This window comes from Gymnoscopelus braueri, assembly GCF_963280865.1.
Source record: "Gymnoscopelus braueri genome assembly, chromosome: 7".
In the NCBI taxonomy this organism is placed as follows: domain Eukaryota; kingdom Metazoa; phylum Chordata; class Actinopteri; order Myctophiformes; family Myctophidae; genus Gymnoscopelus; species Gymnoscopelus braueri.
In genome coordinates this window covers 7306180-7330411 of record NC_137608.1, presented here as the reverse complement: position 1 = coordinate 7330411, position 24232 = coordinate 7306180, and the positions used below count along the sequence as shown (strand labels likewise).

The 24232-nt window shown below is 41.8% G+C and overlaps 3 protein-coding genes across 6 annotated transcripts in view; 2 read left to right on the top strand and 1 right to left on the bottom strand.

Moving 5' to 3' along the window:
* The window catches only part of LOC308088595 (uncharacterized protein), a 30010-nt gene extending 22060 nt beyond the window's left edge, over positions 1 to 7950 (bottom strand). For 2 of the 4 annotated variants that reach the window (XM_080433125.1, XM_080433124.1), the window contains exons 1-9: positions 7689 to 7950; positions 6403 to 6502; positions 5855 to 6005; positions 5016 to 5070; positions 4636 to 4665; positions 4429 to 4535; positions 3538 to 3714; positions 1556 to 1666; positions 236 to 347 (exon numbers count right to left, since the gene is read on the bottom strand). In XM_080433125.1, coding sequence (XP_080289251.1) covers positions 236 to 347; positions 1556 to 1666; positions 3538 to 3714; positions 4429 to 4535; positions 4636 to 4665; positions 5016 to 5070; positions 5855 to 6005; positions 6403 to 6502; positions 7689 to 7881 — 1036 coding nt within the window. In that variant the 5' untranslated portion in view covers positions 7882 to 7950. The remainder of the gene's footprint in view (positions 1 to 235; positions 348 to 1555; positions 1667 to 3537; positions 3715 to 4428; positions 4536 to 4635; positions 4666 to 5015; positions 5071 to 5854; positions 6006 to 6402; positions 6503 to 7688) is intronic. The other 2 variants (XM_080433128.1, XM_080433126.1) reach the window with 2 other exon arrangements.
* A 2172-nt stretch (positions 7951 to 10122) lies between these two features.
* Positions 10123 to 11226, top strand: LOC308088647 (ethanolamine kinase 1-like; the record flags this gene model as incomplete). The annotated part of the gene is made up of 1 exon (XM_080433191.1): positions 10123 to 11226. One exon carries the CDS (start codon positions 10123 to 10125, stop codon positions 11224 to 11226), a length of 1104 nt encoding a protein of 367 aa, XP_080289317.1.
* Positions 11227 to 13096: 1870 nt separating this feature from the next.
* LOC308088211 (CD5 antigen-like) lies at positions 13097 to 17741 on the top strand (the record flags this gene model as incomplete). Its single annotated transcript, XM_080432619.1, has 6 exons — positions 13097 to 13163; positions 15358 to 15373; positions 15485 to 15630; positions 16159 to 16434; positions 17102 to 17419; positions 17593 to 17741. The coding sequence occupies 6 exons, from the start codon at positions 13097 to 13099 to the stop codon at positions 17604 to 17606; spliced, it is 837 nt and encodes a 278-aa protein (XP_080288745.1). The 3' UTR covers positions 17607 to 17741.
* Between the last annotated feature and the right edge of the window lie 6491 nt (positions 17742 to 24232).

Below are 24232 nucleotides of genomic sequence, written 5' to 3'. Positions count from 1 at the left end.
TATTGCTAGAAGCAATCTCTCCAGCTCTCAATGCGTCAGCTTGTAGATCAATGTATCAAAAGTAGCAGATCTACAAGCTCAAAACGTGTCGCTTCGCTTGTGTGACCCTGTGTGATCAAGTAGGACATTCATTTACGAAAAAACACAAAAAGGTTAGAATACGGAGATAAGAGGTTTCTGCCCGACAGCAACGATTTTCTTGCAAGAACATGTTCAATACGTTTTTAATACTCACTATAGTTGTGATCCATACAAATATTTCGACACACTGGAGAGTGTATTTCCTCTGGCCTGGAATTGACCTGTTGTTCATTTGAGAACGGCTCAGCGAACATCCAACTGTACACCTGGTTTTGGGGTGCAGCAGTTATAATCAGATTTAATTGATTGTTAAGAAAATAACCGATAATAGATTTTAATATAAATAAATATTATGATTTTTTTTAGGTTGGGGGGGATTGTCAATTTTGCTTTTTACCCCCAATTGTTTTTTTTTAATTATTATTAGCACCTATTAGCTTAACACATTGACCGCCGGGCCCGTAGTTCTACGGGCCGTTAAATCCAACGGTAAAGCGCCGATCCCGTAGCCTACTGGCTGTGGTGCTTTTTCCTTTTTTTCCGAAAAAAAAAACTTTTCAATTTTCTAGTACGGCACATTTCATTGTAACACCACCGGAAACAGAATTATTTGGGATCCGGTTTTGACGATCACGCCGGCTCCCATTCTAAAGCGCACACTGAGACGCCATTTTCTTCGATTGTAGTTTTTCTCCTCGCTGATCACTGTTTAACATAAACCGTTCTAACTCAAACATGGATGCCCCGTTTGACACGTGGTTTGGACTGGTAGACGCAGGGAGATGTCCGCGATGTTTACAAACAGTGCACAGATCAATCTTAAGGATTTTAACGAGGTCTATGGCGACGTGAAAAAAACAAAAAACAACAATAAAACGTTGGCACTGGTGAGTACATTATGAGATTAACCTCTAGCGGTCAATGTGTTAAGTGGTTAATCAGACTACTCAATATAGTCAATATAGTTACCTGCCATTCACGGTTATATCCGTGAATTCAAATCCAGCCGTTATCTGCCAATCACGGTTATATCAGTGAATAAAAGAAAAAACATCCAGAACCCAAGATAACGTGATCCGAAGATTTACTGCTCCATTCACTTCCTGGTTAACTTATTACTTTAAAATCCTGTATCTCGGCTCCTGTGTACTTTTTTTTTTTACTATGTATTTTTGGCGAAACATGCTATTTTCAACTGGGTATATAACAAGAAAACGGGAGGTCACAATGACATTTTTTTTTTCACAGAATATTTATCTTCCAGTATGATCGCTAATCACTGAGGGCTTCACTGTGTGGTTTCACAAATGTCAACGAGGTCATCGCGACCTTGTTGACATTAATTGTCTGCCTTTGAAAATAACATGTCTGGGCAAAAAATACATAGTAAAAAAAAAGTACACAGGAGCTGAGATACAGCCTTTCATAAGTCGTTCTTGGCAGTAAGAGAGTTAACTGTTGCAGCCCTACTAACCTGGCTCCGCTTGTAGTCGAGTACGTCCCTCTTGTATTCTGTGACCTTCTCCTCATACAGTCCTGATTCAAACGTTGTGTCGTGGAACGCGGGCACGCCATTAAACGCCACCTTCGTGTAGGGACGGGACAATATGAAAATGTCATGTCACGATTATTGAGGCAAATAATTATTGCGAATAACGTTATTATCGCAATGATCAACATAAGCAAAAAACTGTGAAAATGCGACCAAGAAATATAGTTGATTTTTGTTTAGAAACAAATATGTGTATTGCCTCATAAGGAGATACTTTGTGTATAAATCCTTAACTATCGTAACGTCACGTCGGCAAGGAAGCCTGGCTTCTGTTTTGAATGTAAACGGAGCCTACCTACCTATCCAGTAATGTCTGCACGTACACGGACACACATAGACTGTTTCTAATATCGCTGTTGTTGGGCAGAAACCTCTTATCTCCATTCTAACTTTTTATGTTTTTTCATAAATGAATGTCCTACTTGATCATACTAGAGCGTCACACAAAAGCATCTAAAGTAGCAAGCTACAAGCTCGTAAAGCGGCACGTTTTGAGCTTGTAGATCTGCTACTTTTGAATTAGAATCCTGAAAAGTAACTGTTTTGGACATATGAGGTTTCCACCCGACAGAGACAATCTAGTCCATTGGGGTTTTTTAAATCCCAACTTAAAACCCATCTGTTCACCCTGAGCTCACATCATTTGTTTTATGCTTTGCATACTTTTTGTAAATGCATATTATTTGTTGATGCTTTATGTTTTGTTTTAACCATGTACAACACTTTGGTCAGCTTTAGTTGTTGTAAATGTGCTTTAAAAATGAATTTTGTTTGGATTTTATATACATGTTGTTTCTCTCTGGAGCGGATATAATAATTCATAATAATAATTTATTTAGACCTATTTGATCCCAAGCGGGAAATTCAGTTTTCAGCTTCACCCAGCTGATTGCTGCCCAAGTGGTCAAACTTGAGCACAAGGAGGGAGCAGTTAGGGGTTAAGTGTCTTGCTCAGGGACATCTCGACACATTGCTGCGTCCGGGACACGAACCTGGGACCTTCTGGTTCCCAGGCGGCCTACCCAATCAAATATATATATTTTTTTGTGAGATCTGACGTTCATAGTGACAGAACACTGTCCCAAAAAAAACAGAAGTCTCGCTAGACGAGACTGAAATCTCGTCTAGCGAGACTTGTTTTTTTTTTTTTTTGTTCAGTCACTATGAACGTCAGATCTCACCAAATAAAAATTAAAAAAAAGCTATTAAAATATGTGATCTAACCTAAGCCCTATCCGCGCACCTTTTAAGCTGTGGCGGCTCAGGGGTGGAGTTATGAAAAATTTCTACTGTACCATTCATCCTATCCATCATAACGTCATAGAAAAGGTAAGAAAACTTTAGTCCAAAATTCTCCTTTAACTCTACAGCTATGCAACTTGGCAAAAGTGAATTGATCCTAGTGTTATATGATAAAGGATATTGAATTCCCTGCAATAGGCTCTATGCACAGCAGCCTGAGCCATATTGGAAAGAAATTGGGCCTCTTCCTTACTTCCTTCACAGGTGTTACCAATGATTCTAATGAAAGCTCTGTTCCATTAGGCTCTGTTCCATTTAGTATAGCACAGTGGTTCTCAATCCTTTTAAATTTCAGGGACACCCATAACTCTGAGAGTGTACAAATGGAACCAAATGGGCCCTTACGGGTCCATTTGGTTCCATTTGTACACCCGCAAGGGGCCATTTGGAACCCCCTCAAGGAACCATGAGGGTCCCTGGTCCACACTCTGTTTGACCAGAATGGAACAAAGCCTTCATTAGTATCATTGGTAACACCTGTGAAGGAAGTAAGAAGAGGCCCAATTTCTTTCCAATATGGCTGCTGTGCATATAGAGCCTATACCATTTACTGTATGTGAGCGTTTTATTAAATGATAAACGATAACTGTCCCCATCCCTACCTTCATGAAAGCCTCCTGGCTAAAGATTTCTCTACTGACAACCTCATGTTGGCGTGACAGCTCCTCAACGATCAGGTGCATCAAGTCCAGCGAGCACTTATCCAGTGTGTCGCACCATTTTTTGTTAAAGTCTTTGTTGTACGAGCCGATGGTCGGGGGCATCTGGATGCGAAGTTCCTGGGGGATAGAACAAGGTTATTATAGTTAAGTATGTTAATACAATATATACAACCTATACTATACAATTGGGGAGGTTGTATTTGGTCTCCCTGCTCTTCTACTGAGACATTTAGATGTGTCTGGTTTGACACAACCTTTGAATTTTGACCTTCAGTTAAAATTTAATTTCTCCCCTGAGCAAGCAGGCAGGCTCTATTAGCTCAGTTGTAAGGGTTCTGCTCAACGTGTGGCATCGTGACACGTGAGCTCGTAGATCTGCCATTTCTTTTTCTTAATAATAAAACTAGATTAGATTAGATTAGATGTCTTAATTATCCACAAGGGAAAATCATTTTGCTCAGATCAATGCATACATTCAAGACAATACATAAATATACACCACAATTAAAACTCCCAGCTAAGTACTTCAATTCTATAAATAAAAAGGTACAATTCTAAATTTAAAAGGGTCTTTAAAAGAAAGCAACCACACTTGTGGAACGCCCATGATGTGTTTGAGTATGCTTTCATGTTTGTGTGCATGTCCATGGAAGCTATTAGCACACCGAGTCCAGCTCATCCATTAGCTGAACTAAACTAAAACTAAGCCTTTAAAAAAAAGAAGAAAAAAACCCCAGCAAACTAAATAAGTAAACTCACTTAAAAATCTAATAAAACTAAAACTGAAATTGGATACTAAAACGAATAAAGAAAATGCTAAATTAGAACAACCTTGGGTATAACGTTGTTAGGGCAGTATAATTCACTGAGGACTTTGGCGTGGAGCTTCAGGCGGATTTCTGTCTGCCGGAGGTCAGCCACCTTCGTCTTCATCTCCTCTGGTCGAGGTAGAAAATGACAACGTTGAAGATTAAGCACACAGAGTATTAAAAATAAAATGTGGTTAAAAAATAAAATAAATTAAATCTCATCACATACCTTCTAGTCTTGGGTTCGTTAAGATCCTCCCTGCAGAGGATAAGTTCTTCTTTATTACATATTGTATCTTAAATATATTCTTTTCTATAACAAATTGTGGTTGTTATTATTTTATTATTATTATCATTATTAGTCAAATCAAATCAATAAAATGTGTAACTAAAGAAGTAATTAAAACACCAATTTGTTGTAGGACAAAGTGAAGTTGAAAAAAGGTGACACAATATCAAAGCTACTAACACTTTTCTTTCCAAATGCTTTATGACATGGAATATGAAGTATCATTGCCACCTTTATTTGCAAATTGTATAACATATTTGTTTTCATGTCCATGCAACAATGATTTTCTTTAACACAATGTCTTTGTTGCTAATACTTACTGTTGCTGTAAGTATGGTCTGTGTTCTTACCCAAAATCCTTTTAAATTCCGTTCTCTATTATGCAGAAAAGAACATTTAAAAAACATATTATACTACAAAATGTTGTTTAACATCGCATGGCTGAAGACATTCATTTTGTACTGCGAGGTTAGAAATGAAAATATTACATACATAAAAGAATCCACCTCAATGCACTCAACTTAAAAATGTGCCTATTCATTTATATCTTGCCAGTTGGTTATACACTATACCAACAAATCAATTAAACACTTATGCACTATTTTATACTTCGCACAGCGGTGTCGTGCAAAAATAATTAATATTGCAGATCTACAAGCTCACAACGCATCGCGATGGGATAAGTCAGCTATTTTCTTACATTTTTTGTCTATAATGACATGCCAAAAATAATCTCTTTTTCTTCCCAATTTGGTAGTTATGTCAATTGATTCCTCCCGACATATATTTCTATGTGTTGTCACTGCTGTTGCATCCTACTGGCTCACCTGCCAGTGAGGAGCCCCCACCGGGAGGACGTACAGCCTCCGCCCTACTCCTCCCGTCCCGTCCAACAAGCCCTGCTGACAGGTGCCCCCCTCAGCCTGTAGGAGTTATGTGCAGTTACAAACATCACCCGCCCAGCTTCTCTGCCCCAAACACGGGCCAACTGTGTTCGTAATATAGACGCTTGACAAAGTTGGATGCACCACGGTGGATTCAAACCCCTAGACTCTTAAGTTGGTGGTCATATACTTTACCACTGCTCCACCCGAGCATCGATTATCGACTTTTATTATCGATTAAATTGATTAATTTGATTTAACGGTTGCACCCACACCTCTGGCACCACCACTATGCACAATGAATGTCCATCACCCTCCATCAGTGGTGCATCCATCAGTGGTGCATCCATCAGTGGTGCATTATTGGGAGTGGCTTCATCCTTTTCCCTTTCCTTCAGTTCGTTCCTTTTTTTCTTCCTCTTCCACCTGTTCAGAGAAGAGAGCACACTGAACTCAATTAATTTCTCTTTCCAAGAGGTCTAAGTCTTGACTACATGTCTTACTAAAACTAAATATCCAATTTAATGAACAACTAGATCATGTTTATGGTTATGTCTTGTTATGTTTACTAGAGCCTGATCGATGCCAGATTTTTGGGACTGTTGCCCCTCCCAATTTTGGAGACTCCTAGACCAGTGTTTCTCAAAAAATGACCCCCAAATTATCATGTATTTGGCCAGTATCTGGAATTAGCAGTCGCATCGCGGTGCGTTGTAAGCTTTGCGATGCATTGTGAGGTAAAAAAAAGAAAAGGATTTCCAATACCAAGATGATCATAAAAGTCAGATAATGGCCGATAAATCGGACTGGCTCTAACTTTTACCTCTCATTTTTGCTCGTGAATCGTTTCCAGTCATTCTTTATGTCGCGGGGGAAGATGGATGGGGCGAAGTCAGGACTGGTGTCATCCAGAGAAAACGTTCCTATAAATAAAAGTTTGTTTTATTGACTGATCGCACATTTTGTAAAAGACATTGGATGGAGAGCAGTTCAAAAGGCCTAGTATGTAAATTTTCCCTGTGTTTACATAACACAATATATCATTTTCTTTTACCCATCATTTCTGGGAAGCAGTTATCAACCATTGGAGTAGTGTGGTGGTGTTTACCTGCATATACATACTGCCCTCTCGCTGTATTTTCACTGTTTGTTTTGGTAGACCAAAAACTTCCCACCTATATAAATGCTGGTATAAGGAATTTATCGGTAAAAAAATAAATAAATTATATATATATATATATATATATATATATATATATATATATATATATATATATATATATATATATATATATATAAATTATTGTTTTGTTATGTAAACACAGAGGGCAGATTGTATATGGTATATGGCTTCCTTCCTAAAATGTATTATTTATAACCTGTTTTTTTTATGTTTTAGCCTATTTTGACCTTGTATTTGAACACACGTGTTTTTTTCTGCAAACTTAATCAAGTATTCAATCAATCAATCAATCAATCGTTTAACTTTCTGGGAAGTAATAGTACTAATAATAGCCAGTTAAAGTTATGATTGTGCCAGGGGAGCACTCTGTGGATTCGTCCGCTCCGAGATGAGGTTCCACAGCTTGGACAACAGGAAGAGTGCGACACCGGCGAAAAATTGCCAAGATTTTTGATTCTTACCCTTTTCCGCACATCGTATCCAACAGGTAAAGGTAGTCCCCCCTGCTCTTAGATATTTTACATTTTAGCGGTCAAGAAAATGAAAGCGACAGGCTGTGACAAGCGTTTAGATCGCTTATTTAGTCAGCCTGTGGCCAGTCAACCCCCGTCCGCATGCGCAGTGCTGCTCCCGTAAGGTTGCATGGGGAAACATGGCACAGGCTGACTAAAAAAGCGATTTAAACGCTTGTCACAGCCTGTCGCTTTCATTTTCTTGACCGCTAAAATGTAAAACATCTAAGAGCAGGGGGGACTACCTCTACTTTTTGGATACAATGTGCGGAAAAGGGTAAGAATCAACAATATTGGCCACCGTGTCGCACTCTGCCGGCACCCCTACGCAGTGGGACCTCATCTCGGAGTTATATAGCGGAGGGAGAGGTTCCGATTGGAGCTGTCTACCACTGTCTGTGACTGTGTTGTTACCTGCAATGAAGTGAGCACTGCACACTCTGGCATTCTTGATTTTTCTTTCGTCCATCCTCCCTCCGTCTGGCTTAGTCCGTAAGGCCTGCAGCCACCTCCGTCTGCGTTCAGGGTCTGACGCCCTCGGGATCCGGAAAAAACTGAACATTTTCTGCGAAGACCGGCTCGTGCAGCCCACTACACAACACGACATTATTATAAAAAAAAACGTAAATAACCACGGATTCCGCTCGTTTTGAACCGTTTTTTTCCTCCTGTGGATCACTTCCTGCCTGGCAGTGTTGCCAGAGTGTGTGAGAAGCAAGCAACCAGCTCTATGAAAGCAAGCCCAAAAGAAGCGACACACGAGCGTCGGATATTTGAAAATAGCAGATCTACAAGCTCACAACCACGCGGTGTGAGCTTGTAGATCTGTTATTAAAAAAAAAATACATTTGAAAAAAGTGAAAACATTTTAATATTTTTTTTTTTAACATTTTCTCAACACAAATCTGGTACAGGGGTCACAATATACTTTTAAATGGAGGGGTCCGTGGATAAATACAAGGGGTCCTTGACATGAAAATGTTTTAGAACCACTAGTTTCAACAAGATTAGGTTTAGGAAACAAGCCCAAATAAGCAACTACACTTAAGAAACAAGCCCCAAAAAAACGCAACCCAACCATAGACTGAACCCAACACAGAAAAACAAGCCCAAAGTTGCTTATAATAAGCAAACATGGCAACACTGCTTTGTCTAAAAGGTCCGGCCAAAAAAGTCCTTGCGGACTTGTTTCCGTTGGGGTCTTGAGTTAATTTCATAGACATATATAGTAGCAACCAAACAGTTCAAAATCAACATGAAAATACAGATAATACATAAAAAAAAATACCACTATGTACAAAAAAAACAAAAAAAAAAAAAAAAAAAAGGGGGGGGGGAAGCATGGAAAAATAAAAATTATATACAAAAAAAAGCATGAGGAAATACAAAATATGTACAAAAAGAGGAGGGGGGGGGTCGTCTGTCTACAGGGAAACTGGTACTAGCTCCTCTTTCGGCCTCCAGAAAGATGGGTTTTTAGGGCTGTTTTGAATGAGCCCAGCGAACTGCATTTTTTGAGGGATGGGGTTAGACTATTCCATTCCTTAGTGGCTGTGCTATAGAAGGAGAATTTGCCCATGTTTGTTTTATGGGTGGGTGGTACCAGATTGTTGTTTACGCTCCCTCTAGTTTCGTGGCTGTGGGTGTCACTAACTTTTTCGAGGTATTTATACAGATATGCGGGTATAGGGGGCATATCGGGCAAATCTGCATTTACAATTTTGAAGACCAGACCCATTTTTAGTTGTTTAACCCTGTCTTCCACCCTGAGCCAGCCTAGGCTGGCAAAGTGAGTGGGAGAGAGGTGGGTCATGGGCCCCAGTCCGAGAAGTAGTCGGATCAGTTTGTTTTTTGCTTCTCGGTTATCCTTCTTCTTCTGTGTTTCTGGCGGTAGAATGAAAACGCCATGCTGCCCCCCTATTGTTGGTGTTATGTTGTGCCAGCAGGCAGTGATGGAAGAATTACTCATATTTTGGACTTAAAACAAAGTAACAATTCCACAGTGTAAAAAAATACCTTGTTGCAAGTAAAATTTGCATTCAATATCATACTTAAGTGAAGTCAAAGGACAAAAGTATTTAGCATCAAAATATACTTAAAGTAGCAAAAGTAAAAGTAGCCTACTCATTATGCAGAATGCTCATTTCAGAATCATATCAAGTTATTTGACTGTAACTATTGATCATTGACCAATTATGTCTTATTTCATATTCTAAACTGAAAATATGAAAATAGCCTATCTACAAGCTCACAATGCATCGCAATGCGATGCATTGTGCTATTTTTAAAAGTAACTAACTAAGTACTGCAAAGTAACTGGTAACTAAAGCTGTCAAATAAATATAATGTAATAAATAGTACAACATTTGCTCCTGAGATGGAGTGGAGTAGAAGTATAAAGTAGCCTATCAAGAAATGGAAATAAGTAAAAGTGACTTGAAATTGTAGTCAAGTACATTACTTGAGTAAATGTGCTTAGTTACTGCCGTATCGTGATGTCACAGGGATGTAGTGATGACGTGAGCATCGAGGCAGGTCAGCTTAAAATCTGACTGCTCATAACGCGATTATATTTAATCACAGGCACCTGCAATGAGTGGCTATTCTCTTGAGCCGCATATCACGTAGTCCTCTGATAGTACCCAATAGTGATTCCTTGAATGTGAAGTTCTTAATTCCATATTTTGATCCCCATTAGCTTCCACAAAGTGCTCGCTTGTCTTCCTGGGGTCCAACATTCTATACCCGCCTGTTTCCCAGTTAACTTGCTACAGTAGATAGTTTTTACAGTTTAGAAACAGCCATTGAAATATTATTAAAAGAATAAAGAAAATCAGCAAACTACTGGATGATGGAGACGCAAATACACGGGCCCGTCGGGTCGCAGGTCATTCGCAAATTCTCCATTTATGTGGATGAACACGACATGATGGACGGGGCGATGAAGCTAATGAAAGAGCTGCGGCCGGGGTGGGACCCAAACCGCGTGAAGACCAAGCTCTTCACCGACGGCAAGACCAACAAGCTGCTGGGCTGCTACGCCGAGGACAGTCCGGACGACGTGGTTCTGGTGCGCGTGTACGGGAACAAGACGGAGCTGTTCGTGGACCGCGACAACGAGCTCACGAGCTTCCAGGTGTTGCACGCCAACGGCTGCGCCCCCCGCCTGTACGGCACCTTCAGGAACGGCTTCTGCTACGAGTACATGGCGGGCGACGCCCTGGGGCCACAGGACGTCCGGGACCCCGCCCTGCTCGGACTGATCGCCGGAGAGATGGCCCGTGTCCACGTCATCCGCGCGCGCAACAACGGCTGTGTCCCTGAGGCCAACCTGTGGATCAAGATGCGTAAATACTTCTCCCTGGTGGCCGCCGAGCTCACCGAGCGGGCGGCCTCCTCCGGCAGCGGCGGCACCGGGGCCTGGCGGGAGGTGCCCAGCAAGGCGGAGCTGGAGAAGGAGATGGCGTGGATGAAGGAGCACCTGTCGACGCTGGGCTCCCCCGTGGTGCTGTGCCACAACGACCTCCTTTGCAAGAACATCGTGCACAACGGCGAGGAGGGCCGCGTCCGCTTCATAGACTACGAGTACTCCGGCTACAACTACCAGGCGTTCGACATCGGCAACCACTTCAACGAATTCGCCGGCATGAGCGACTTGGACTACGGCTTGTACCCGAGCCGCGAGTTGCAGATGGAGTGGCTGCGGGTGTACCTGCGGGCCTACAATCTGTTCACCAAAGAAAACGACGAGGTCACCCCCTGGGAGCTGGAGACCCTCTACGTACAGGTCAACAAGTTTGCCCTGGCCTCGCACTGCTTCTGGGGCATCTGGGCGCTCATCCAGTCCAAGTACTCGGCCATTGACTTTGACTTTCTGGGGTACGCGGTGCTCCGTTTTAACCAGTACTTCAAGACCAAGCCTGCGGCGATGGCCCTGCAGATGCCAGAATGAGAATGACCTCACCTGCATCTGACCGACCACAACAAGATGCGCTTAATAGGTCTTAAGAGGTTAAGATAGGTCTTGAACCCCAGCATATCCCCCATCAAAAATAGCAGATCTACAAGCACACAACGTGTCGCAATAAGACACGTTGTGAGCTTGTAGATCGGCTATTATTTTGCAGATTTGGTGTAGAGGGAAAAAGAGCGCACCATAGAGGCAACTCATGTCCAGTTGACTAAGTAAGTAGCCTGTAGAGGGTTCAGTGAGTGATTTTAATTACGGGGTGCTCTTTAGGGCAGTGGTTCTCAAAGTGGGGTCCGAGGACCCCCCAGGGGTCCTTTGGAGGGCTTTAAAGGGGGTCCCTAGTGAAATGAGAAGCAGTTTAATTTCACTATTATTTACGCCACCGGCTAGAAGTTAGCCCAATGAGTGAATGTATACGAATGGCTATTCAGATGTTAACTCTCTCCACTGTTATCTCCCCCACTTACGCCTACAGCATAGACCAGCGATTCCCAACCTGTGGGCGGAGACCCACTGGTGGGCCATGAGGGTATTGTAAGTGGGCCCCGAAATAATTGGCAAAACACTCGGATTTTAATGATGATTAAACATTAATATTTAAAAGATTGCGTTCAAACAAATGACATGGTCTTTTTTTCTTTAATCCATTCAGACCGGGAACTCATCTGTGTCATTTTTACATTTCTTTGGCTATTCAAAAATAGCAGATCTATTTTTGAAAAATCGTGAACATTTGTGCAAATCTTTGAATATATATATATTTTAAAGCGAACATTTTTAACTGTTACAACTTCTGGGGGTCCCTGGAAGAAAATACTTTGAGATCGGGTGTCCACGGCCAAATACATATAATTTTTGAGAAGCACTGATATTATAGTAACATACGTTTTGTTAAAAAAACGGTTTAGAAGACATTTGTAGAATCCCCCAGAAGCAAAGATTTGAGTTACAAATGTTTGCTTAAAAAATATATATATTCAAAGATTTGCGTGAATTTTCATTATTTTCCAAAAAGATTGCAGATCTACAAGCTCATAGCGTGGCACTCGGTGCCGCGCTATGAGCTTGTATATCTGCTATTTTTGAATAGCCAAAGAAATCTAAAAATGACACACAGATGCGTTCCCGGTTGGAATGGGTTAAACCCTTGAAAAATGTGTTTTGTGATTCAAATGAATAAGAACCCAAAGTATACTACGTTGGTTACATTGATCCAAGCTGGAACAGATCTGATTGACCATTAAAATAAACATTCTCTGAAAATGCACGCGGCCCACCCATCTAACACGGCGGCCTTGTTAAGTGGTCAGATGGGTGGGCCGCAAGCGCTTTCAAGATTGTCAAGTGGGCCCTGGTTCAGAAAAGGTTGGGAACCTGCACTCGTATTTGTATAGATAGTTGTAGATTTCTGTACTTAACCTAAATCTAACAAAACATTTTCTGTGGGTCCCTGACACACAGAAAATGGGAGTGCATGGCCCAATACGTGTCCATGTGGGGGTCCTTATTGGTAGGATAACAAAATAGAAGTCCGCACAATGAGACTTTTCAAAAGCTTCCAATCGAGTACTTTTACCCAAGTAACATTTTTGTTGTTACTTTTACTTTGTTACTTTTACTTAAGTAAAATATCTGAGTAGGCCACTGTGGTTTTCAAACTGTTTGTGCCCAAGGCGCACCACTGAGCAAGTCCAAATCCCTCAGCCAATCCAAACATAATTGGCAAACAAATCACGGTCCCGTGGTCGAGGAGGGACTGGAACATGCTGGCCTGGTATAAATCATTGAGCAACCATTGTCCTTGTTTAAACCACAGTGCAGTACAGTGCAATGCAATTCAATGAAGGGCAAAATGCATGTAATAACGCTAAGCTGTCTCTTCCTATGGACTCATACTCTGAACTCGGTGAGAGCTGAAGGTAAGAGCATTCTTCATTTACACAGCACATTAGAGCAGTATTTCTTTTCATGTCAGGGGCCACGGACCTGAAAATATTTTGAACCAGGGACCCCCATAAGAGAAAATCTGTCAAAAATGTTCTGCTATAAAATACAATTGGGCTTACAGTGTAAGTGTTTAAACTGTTCCTCATTTTGCCCTGGGGACCCTGAATCTGACTTGGAGAACCACTGGATCAGATCATGTGTTGAGAGGGCTTTTCGTTTTTTCCAATTTTTGAAAACAAACTTGACACAAGAATACAAATGATCTGTTTTTGTTGTTTTATTGTTTTAACCAGTCCCTATTATGGTCAAATTTGGACCCACTTGTCTTGCAGATGCCTATCACCCTGCAAAACCAGTCAGAGTGGATTATGATGTTACCTTTGTGGGATCTTTCAAATGTGTGGAATGTGGATGGATACTTCAAAGGTTCTCAATTGGCTTTTTTTTTTGAACGAAGAACTAAGTGTTTCACAGGTTCTGGATTTGTTTTCATAATCTACAGCTCAGGTTCAGATAAGGTTCTCAGAGCCTAATTTGGAATATTGTAGATCTGCTATTTTCGCTTTTAATGAAACAAATAAATGAATAACTAGAGGATGTGCTCCTCGGAGCACAGGTCTCCGCCAGGTCAGGTTGCAGCACGTCCTGCAAAGCTTAGCCTATGGGCGGTGCCGGAGATTAGCTGGTGACAGACGGACACACACACACACGGACGGACGGACAGGGGGTAAAACAAACTCTCCACCATACCTTCGGCCTGGCGGAGACAATAATCGTATTACCTCTGGTTATTATGGAAAGGTAAAAAAAGAATATAATGAAAACATCGCAGAAGTGGGGGTCCGCAAACCCCCCAGGGGTCCTTCTGGACGTTCCGGGGGGTCCCCAGCTAAATTACTTAGCGTAGCATCAAAATCAGTTTAACCACTTTAACCCTATTTTATACTCTGGCTTCAAAAATAGCTGATCTACAAAGCTCACAACATGTTGTGATGTGACATGTTGTGAGCCTGTAGATATTAGAATAGATATCTAATAGATATAGCTATTTTGTGATCCCTCAGAGAAAGGAAGGAAGGGGGGAAAATAAATAAATTGCTGAGTTGCAGCTGTTTTGGCTGCAGTAGATGACCAGGCTGAACCTCTTGTGTTGACTTAACCACTCCAGACTACACTGGCTGGGCTCTGAACTTGGACAGAGGCCAGAGATCTTGTAGAGCAGCGGGTTCACACATTCTTCCATGCTAAGGACAACCAAATAGCCATAGCCTAGTCTGGACATTGTGAAATGACTTAAAAATACAAAATGAAAAAAAAAAACAAGAAATGATTTGAATGAATCATATATGCCACAGGCTTCTCTGCCTTTTCTATACAGTATGTGAACACATGTAGAGAGAAATCCGCTGAATTGTACAAATCAGCCTGTAGCTTATTCCAGGCTCTGCATGTGTGTATTGTTTCCCCATTCTTTACACAACAGCAAACTAGAGTAAATAAAACATTTTGTATGTAAGACCGGTAAACGTTCATCCTTTTACTATGTATGGTGTATTCTGGTTCAAATAAATATCTGTTGTGTAGTGTTCCTCCATGGAGTGCTCTGAGGCTGGAGTATAGTGTTTACAAGACGCCATTGTACAACTGAGGAAGGGGAAAGAATTAAGGCTGAACAAACTCTCCGAGAGACAGAAAATAGTGGGAGAAAATCTGCATTTAGTAAAATATCTCCACTTTCCCACGAGATTACCACGGACCTCATTCTCCTCACTTCCTACAGTGACTATGGCAATGAAGTGGTTTTCCCTAGAAATGCTCTGAACGGCCTGTTTGCGTGTGTCAGGTTCTTGATCCGACTGGAGTTTTTAGACTTGAGGTGTGAAAGGCCAAATGTTGTGCTGAATGTGGTGTCCCTATTGATTTCTGTTCCGCCCGCTGGCTGCAGCCTCCAGCGGGCGAGGTTTCCAGCAGACGAGGCCACCGTGTTGTCAGTCAGTCAATCAATCATCAAAAGGTCACGCAAACTCTGTTAGCTTACAACCATTGCTTGTCTTGAATACATCAATTTCTGTATACATGTGTTTTGATAATAAATTAAAAAAACAAAAAAAACAAACAAATAAACAAATAAATGACAAAATGCCCTTTCCCCCTCTCTCCGTACAGAGCCTGATGAAGTCAGGTTGGTGGGAGGAACCAGTAAGTGTGCTGGTAGACTGGAGATGAAACATGAGGGAGAGTGGAGACCAGTGGATGGTATCAAGAGCCTGAAGACCTCCTCTGTGGTGTGCAGACAGCTGGGCTGTGGCTCCGTTGTTTCAATAGAATGGATCGGTGGTTCTGAAGATGAGGATAATTGGTGGGTTAGATCTTCCTGTGATGGCTCAGAGTCTTCGCTGAGCGATGATTCCCAAAACAGTGTGATGGTGAACTGTTCAGGTAACACAAACAATGACATTTTTGCAATCTATTATTTATTCTTATATATCTATGTACACCCGGTGTTTCCCAAGTGGGGGCCGCAGGGAGGTCAATTGGAAAAAAGAGGATTCTTATTTATTTACCTATTTATTTAAATCAAATTGAATATGTGAGATTATTCTGCCAGTATAACCACTTTCTACCTTTATCCAAAATTTCCCCAAAATACAAAAGAAAAGTAGCAAAAATAGAAGATACAAGCTCACAACACTCATGCAGCTTTAAAAAAAGGCCTGTTCGCAATCGGAGGGCCACACGCAGCCAGAGGCTATGGTTATTTCCCTGCAATCAGTCTGTCTGTGTAAATATAATATTGTTTGTGTTATTTATTTTCATACAGTATGTACTGTATAAACTGTGCCTTTCTCTCTCTCTCTCTCTCTCTCTCTCTGTCTCTCTCTCTCTCTCTCTCTCTCTCTCTCTCTCTCTCTCTCTCTCTCTCTTCAGAGTCTGTGAGGTTGGTGCATGGGAGCAGTCTGTGTTCAGGCAGGGTGGAGGTGAAGTCCAGTCAGTCGTGGGACTCGGTGTGTGAAGGTGACTTTGGCGACTTTGGCCAGCAGGATGCAGAGGTGGTATGTAGGGAGCTTGGCTGTGGGGCTCCTTCAGCCCTCCAGGTGGCGCTCTATGGAGAAACGACGGCACCAGTGTCGACCAAAGAGTTCCTGTGTAAAGGCAGTGAATCGGTTCTCCAGGACTGTGGAACCTCAGACTCAACTAGAAACACCTGCTCACCTGACAAGACTGTTGGACTCACCTGCTCAGGTAAAAGACACACTTAAGGTTTGAAATATTGTGTTTTACTGCTTATTCTTGTGGTTCTCAAACTTTCTGCTTGTAGATCTGCTATTTTCAAATAGCCAATATATAGGGTTAACACATTTTACTAGAGACCCCCTGGAACCCCCGAAAGACCCCTGGGGGACCCTGGAACCCACATACCACACTACCACTGGCTTATTCTATTGTCTCTGTACAGACCCTGACGATGTCAGGTTGGTAGGAGGAACCAGCCACTGTACTGGCAGACTGGAGATCAAACACCAGGGAGAGTGGAGACCGGTGAATGATTACGGCTGGGAATCCCAATCTGTGGGCCACAAAGAGTTTAGAGATTTTCGAAACCACTGCACGATTTAAAATGCATCAATATATACAGTATGTACTTATGTTTTACTGCTTAGTTTACTCTTATTTCCGCACAGAGCCTGATGATGTTAGGTTGGTGGGAGGAACCAGTCACTGTTCTGGAATACTGGAGATGAAGTATGAGCTAGACTGGAGACCAGTGGATGGTCATGACTGGAACCTGAAGTCATCATTTGTGGTGTGTCGACAACTGGGTCGACAAAAGACACACTTTAGGTTTGGATTATTATTTTATAACAACGTAATATTACGTTTCATTGCTTGCTCACTCACCTCTGTACAGAGCCTGCTGATGTCAGGTTGGTGGGAGGAGCCAGTCACTGTGCAGGTAAACTGGAGATGAAACACCAGGGAGAGTGGAGACCAGTGGATGGATGGGTCTGGGAGCAATCTGAACTGTACCTAAGGTCCTCATCTGTGGTGTGTAGACAGCTGGGGTGTGGCTCTGCTGTTTCCACAAAGAGGAGTGAGTGGAAGGCGTCATCTGAATTACCTGTATGGTGGTTCCCACCGGCCTGCCGTGGGTTCGAGCCGGCACTGAGAGAGTGTGGACTGAAGAAGCCTGATAACTCCACTTACACACTGGAGCTGATTTGTTCAGGTAACAAAAACAATTGATCTTTAGACTCTTATTTAACAATTGAATCAATCAGCAATCAATCAATCAATCAATCAATGTCTGTCTATATAATTATTGCACAATTTTTGCTTGCGCTCTAGACTTAAGTTCGGAGACTGAAATTAATTTAGACTAAATCTCTTTTTGAACACCAGGCGTCACAAGTTAACAGTCGCCCCCTGCATAAACTGGGTCTCTGTGGGCCAGCAGCAGGCGCTGCAGGTGTTGGAGGGTTCAAGCTTCACCATCACCTGCTCCATCCAGCCACTGTATCCAGGAGGCTCCTCCCACCTTCGCCAGATCCCATCACACCCAGCCAGCTGTCAATCACTCTGCCAGCGTCCTGTTTCCTGCAGCAGACCACACCCACCAAGGGAACTACAACTGTGTTTATCACATCGATGTACTTGATCTTAACGTCTCCACGAGAGCAAGCTCCTCTCCCTCACTGTCTAGTCTCACAACAAGTCATCAGGACGCGTTGTGAGCTTATAGTGTATTGTGAGCTTATAGATCTGCTATTTTTGTATATTTTTAGTAGGGTAATGTACTAATGTACGAAAAAACATAAAAAGTATTTGTGATGCTCAGAATGACCTGATAACAAGAGTTAGGACTACAGTATATGCACCAAATATCAAGCATTTATATGCAGAGATGTGCATGAGTTAGCTCATGTTACCCAGGGTACCATTTGCGGACTGGATTTTCTCAACCACTTAGGCCTTATATAATGTAGTTCTTCATATTACAAAATAGCCAATCTACACGGCCACAATATGTCGCAGGTTTGCAGATTCGCTACTTTCGCTACTTTTGAATTAAAAAACGTTGACACATTTCGTTGGCCAAAATAGGGATGCCGGGGGTTAACGTGGTTAGCATACATTTTTTATTAAATTGTTAAACCGGCCATAAGAAATGTATGACCAGTGGGGGATATCAAAAGCAGAGGCATGGATTTATTCCCCCACCAATGTCCACCAATGGACATCATGGTATGAGCCATGAGTGTTACTGTTTTTTGTTCACTCTTTCACTGGGACATTGAATGATAATGAAGATTAAAAAGGCCATTGAACGGCATGATGCTTTATTAGATCAGCCATATAAATTATAACATTAAACTTGATAAATAACATCCCATAGTTTCATGTTGACAAGTATACAGAAGAACACAGGTTGTGGTACAGTACACAGCATTACAGTAGAGTTTTCGGAAAACCTCCTTTGTGAAGTGCACTAATTTGCCCACAAGGTGTCTCTCTTTTACAGAATGAAGCTTCTCTAAAGCACAGAGATCCGGTTGTTTATAATAAATTGACCAGTTTTACAATGAGTTTCTAGAGTTTTCTCTGATGCGTCAATGACACAAACATCTAATTGCAATATCGTTTTTCTTTAACAAATGATTCGATGATAGTAAAATACAGTGTCTATAGCCAGCAGGCCATCAGTCTAAATCAGTGGTTCTCAAACCTTTTGGGAACCCCAGTTTTGTTATGCATTAGGCCACGGACCCCCATAACTCGGAGATTGTACGAATAGAACCAAATGGACCAGTTAAGATCTATTTGGTTCCATTTGTACACTCTCGGAGGAGTTAGAGAACTGTAAGGGTCCATTTGGTTTCCTAGCTATCAATCATCTAGCTGAGGACCCCCTGGAACACCCTCAAGGACCCTTGGGAGTCCCCAAACCCCACATTGAGAACCATTGGTCTAAATGAACCACAGAGATAGTAGTAAACAGTTAGTCATATTATAGTATGTCCTCCATAACATCTCACTGGTAACATGGACAACATTCTACAGATAAACTACTAGATAATCATTGGTTACTGAGGCCTTGTTAAGACTGCCATCTATCAACAAGTTTGTGTCCGGGTAGCTCTGTCGGTAGAGCACCGGCTGTTGGACTGCAAGGTTCTGCGTTCGATCCTGGGCACCACCAGCTCAGTGCATGAGTAGCTCAACTTGGGTTACTAAGTTCTGCGGTAAATACTGAAAGCTACTAGTATAGGTGTTGTTTTAAGTACTGGGAGTTGATGGTAGGTGCTGCTGTAAGTACTGGGAGCTGATGTTAAGTGTTGCTGTAAGGACTGGTATAGGAGGTGTTGTTGTAAGTAGTGGGTGCTGATGGTAGCTGTTGCTGTAAGAACTTGGAGCTGATGGTAGGTGTTGTTGTAATGACTGGGAGCTGATGGTAGGTGTTGTTGTAACGACTGGGAGCTGATGGTAGGTGTTGCTGTAAGGACTGGGAGATGATGGTAGGTGTTGCGTTGCACCTCAGCAATCCATCTCCCAGGGGTCTAGCGCAATGAAAAGAGGATAGATACCCTCGCTCTTGGCCGATACAGACAATAAGCCACTCCAATCTATCTACTTACTTAGACAGCCATACCGGCCGACAGTGTGAACACACTGTAGCCTCAATAACCCAGAACAAACTATCATTTGTTTGACCTATCTTTTTTCACAGATTCAACAGATTAAGTCCTACTGTAAACAACCATCTGCAAAGTCAGACAGTCAGGAAACTCTGCTTCCATTTACGCAAATTAAGTGGAGATTAAATTGAAATATATAAAATGATGTCATTAGAATGTGAACAAGTTCATATACACTGCCAACTGAATCCAGGCAGAAATCGCTCGTATAACATATTAATTATCCTATACAAATATTGTACATAAAAAAAAAAAAAATATGGATGGAGAGAAAAGAGCGGACACCACCAAGGTCCGAGGTTTTATCCACACAATATCCTGTTCACTCACAGCCCTGGTCTGTCTCTCATCCAATGAATGAACAGGATGTTGTTCAGCGGTTCAGCATCCTGTTCACTCATTGGATAAGTGACAGACCAGGTGCATGGTTCAGCAGTTAACCAGCAGTTATCCTCTCAGAGTTACAGACCCGTAAGAGTCCATTTTGGACCCCTGGTGGTCCCTGGACCCAGGGTTGAGAACCAGTTACCAAGGGAACAGATAGTTAACAAACATGCTGAAAGAAAATGCATCTTCAATCATTATGAAAACACACTGTTGGTAACCATAGCAACTCCTGATCACACATGGGGAGGTGATGATGAAACTTAACAACAAAGCAAAATGGAGGGTGAGAGAGAGAGAGAGAGAGAGAGAGAGAGAGAGAGAGAGAGAGAGAGAGAGAGAGAGATAGAGTACTGCATAAACTGGCAGTACTCTTATTTCAGAAACATTGTGTAAACATAAAAACCTGGCTCATGTGTTCCAGGGATTGATAGAATTCCTGTTAACTGGGCTAGATTTCTGCCGGACAAACCCGGGTATTTGCCACAGCCCTTACCCTGGTTCCTTATGGCGATTTAAGTGTATTTAATGCTCAACTCCCACCACTCCTTATCCCACACACATCCATCATCCAGGGTTTCTGCAGAACCAGACGGAAGCACAGATACAGTACAAAGTCCTTGTAGGCGATATTCACACATTCAGCCTGTTGTGTTCAATACAGCAGTGGTCCCCTGCTTGGTATGCTAGGCCAGTGATTCTCAAACGTTTTCATTTCAAGGACCCCCAGTTTACTATGTATGCACTAGTCCACGGACCCCCATAACTCTGAGAACAAAATGTGTACAAATGGAAGCAAATGACCCCGTAAGGGGTTTGCCTGGAACCGCCTCAAGTACCCCCGGGGGTCCCCGGACCCCACTTTGAAAACCACTCCATTAGGCCACTGGTTCCCAATCAGTTTCATACATTTTGTTTTTAATTCTAACTTCAAAAGAGTTTCAAAAATGGTGTTGTGGGCTTTTAGATCTGCTATTTTCACTAGTTTGGGTCCCGGAGAAACATAAAATTTCTCTTTTGGGTCTCGAGCTAAAAAAAGTTTGGAAACCACTGCATTAGGCCACAGTCGGACTCACTTAATCTGAGAGTGTACAAACTTTTGTGTTCAAGTGGTTCCATTTGTAAACTCTCAGAGTTAAAGACCCGCAAGGGTCCATTTGGCTCCTAACTATCAATCAATTTAGCTGGGGACACCACTTGGAGAGCCACTGCAATGTAACAATGCTGATATAAATCTAAGCAGGCAGCGATCGCACTGAGGTTTGACACAGAAATGGCTTCTTGTCAACTGAGTGCAGGGCAGGCAGAAAACAGCAGACACAGACCAGGGCAAATGCAATAACTTAATGATTTCAACTGGCAAAAAGCCACTTTGGACCGAGAACAAAATGCAAGTCAGACACGGTTAAGTCTGATTTGAAAACCTCACTGGCATCATTCGGATCCATCATGGTTCACATCCATCATTCATATTCATCGTTCATATACAATATTGATGCTCCTTTGTACATACATTTTATGACTCTTACTCCACACGTCTTTAAATTAGCTATATATTATGCACTCTATGTCTCCCCTCTTTCTATTTTATGCTCTAATTCTTTTACTTCTTTAACACTGACAAGCCTGCACTAATAAGAATTTCACCCACTTTGCTTATAAATATGACGTGACAATAAAGATTTGATTCTGATTCCGATCACTCAGATCGTCATGGTCACAGGAGTGCTTCATACACGGCGAGACTCAGGGCAGATGGCGGCCCACCCTAGAGCCAGGGTCTGCCTGACGTTACTTCCAGTTAAGGTTTTTTTTTTGTTGCCACTGTCGCAAAAAATCTTGGCACTATAATAAAGTTGAATTGAATTGAATAGATAGGCTGCGATATGCCCAGCAGCCATATTGGAAAGTGGTCTGAGGGACCACTAAGCCATAATTAGCATAATTGGTAAGACCTGTGAAGGAAGTAAGGAAGAGGCCCAATGTCTTTCCAATATGGCTTCTGTGCATAGAGCCTATTGAATTGAAACTTCAGACCCATCAGTTTCCCATGTTGCCTTGTGGTTGGTGGGCAGTGCTGGCAGGAGTGCCGTCATTTTCTGGTGTGTAGTTTGTTTGACTTTACGTTGGTCTGTTGGCTCACTGAAAGAAAACTACAAGCCAAATGGCCGCCAAGTGGAGTCAACGCACGCACGGCGCTTTGATTGGTTGGCGCCTGGCCAAAGTTCGCCATTGTTGAACCTGACGCTTCACACCCTTCAAGACTCCACACGCTTCAAAGCCGCCAATGCACTACCACTAGGACACTCCCATATAGTGGAAGTGAATGGGGAGGCACATGCTTTGACGCACATGTGTGACCATGTCTTTAGATTTCAGAAGTCTCTGGGCCCACCTACTAATACAGTTTAATCTAATTATCTACATGAAAAGAAACAATCTATAAGCTTGTAGATCAGCTATTAGTGAAAATTTGGGAAATAACAATTTTAAACTTTTTGAAACTCTTTGTGTATATAATATATTTACGTTATTTTAGCTTGCACAGCTAGGCAACATTAATAAATGATTATTATTTTGTGTGCTTTGCTGAACTGCAAACGCATTTGCAGTTCTTTTTAGGCTACTTCTAAAGTGGTTCAAACCCCACTATACTAAATCGTATTCACTTCACTTCTCTCTCACTTATCTTATAGTTTTACACACATCATTTTAAATGTCTGACACATTATATTGTTAACCTACCACTAGTCATGAATATACTCTCTGTAGCATATGCCTGTCACAATTATTACATTATCGCTTCCATCGTTTTCATTCATCTGCATTATTCAATCTATTGAAAAATAGCTAAAATAGCTCATCTAAAAGGTCACAACTGTGATCTTTTAGATCGGGTATTTACGTAGTTTTTGAAAGAAGTTTACATTATTAAATATGGCCTATTTGATTATTAGAACTGGTCATTGTCAGTCATTTCTCTGTACAGTTTGTCATATCTGCCCTGTGCAATTGCTTTGTTTACAAAGCCTAAATGGCAAAACAAAAATGTAATTTTGATTTATATATTCGACGCCAAAAATGCAAATAAAGTGTTAATCGCAGTTATTTGTGCGTCAATTAATCGTCAACTAAAATGTCATGACCGCGACAACCCTACCTCTCACCAATCAAGAGCCGAACACTTTCTTGAATTTGTTTTTCCTCAAGTGGTGGAGACAAAGAGTAGTACATCACCAGACTTATGTCCATGACGTTGCCTACTTAACTCATTGCAAAACCTTGGGCTATTATTTATATCATTTAGCAGCAAATACCGTATAATTTGTCCGCTGACTCGGCCGGTTATCCAGTGCTACATGGTTGAAAGATCCGTGGTTGCAGCCAGACAGCCGGGGCCAAGTCTCACTCTTTAACCAGATTTCTCACAGTAACATGGTTTTTGTGTGCATGTAAATGTATTGTAAAAAGAGAGAGAGAGAGAGAGAGAGAGAGAGAGAGAGAGAGAGAGAGAGAGAGAGAGAGAGAAAGAGAGTTTCCTCACGTGGTAGATTTCAGTTCTCTGAATAGGTTTAGATTACGGTATTTTTCCCCTGTTTGACGAGACATTTGACACTCTTTTCAACTACAAGAACCGAAGTGAACCGTGCCGTGCCATAACGTATTTCACAGGTTCTGGATTCGTTTCCATATGATACGGCTCGGGTTCACATCGTACTGGGCCCTGCTCAGGAGGCGGTACTGACCCAGAGTTCTGGGAACTCAGCACGGAGAACTTATACTTTCAAAACAATTCTAAAAATGTTTATACCTCCCTCCATAAACCACTTAAACCCTAGCATCTGTATTCTGGGGAAACCTTTGCTGAAAATAGCAAATCGACCAGCTCACAACGAGTTGTGAGCTGGTCGATCGGCTATTTTCATCTATTATATTTAATGTGGAGTGAAAACAGTAAAGAC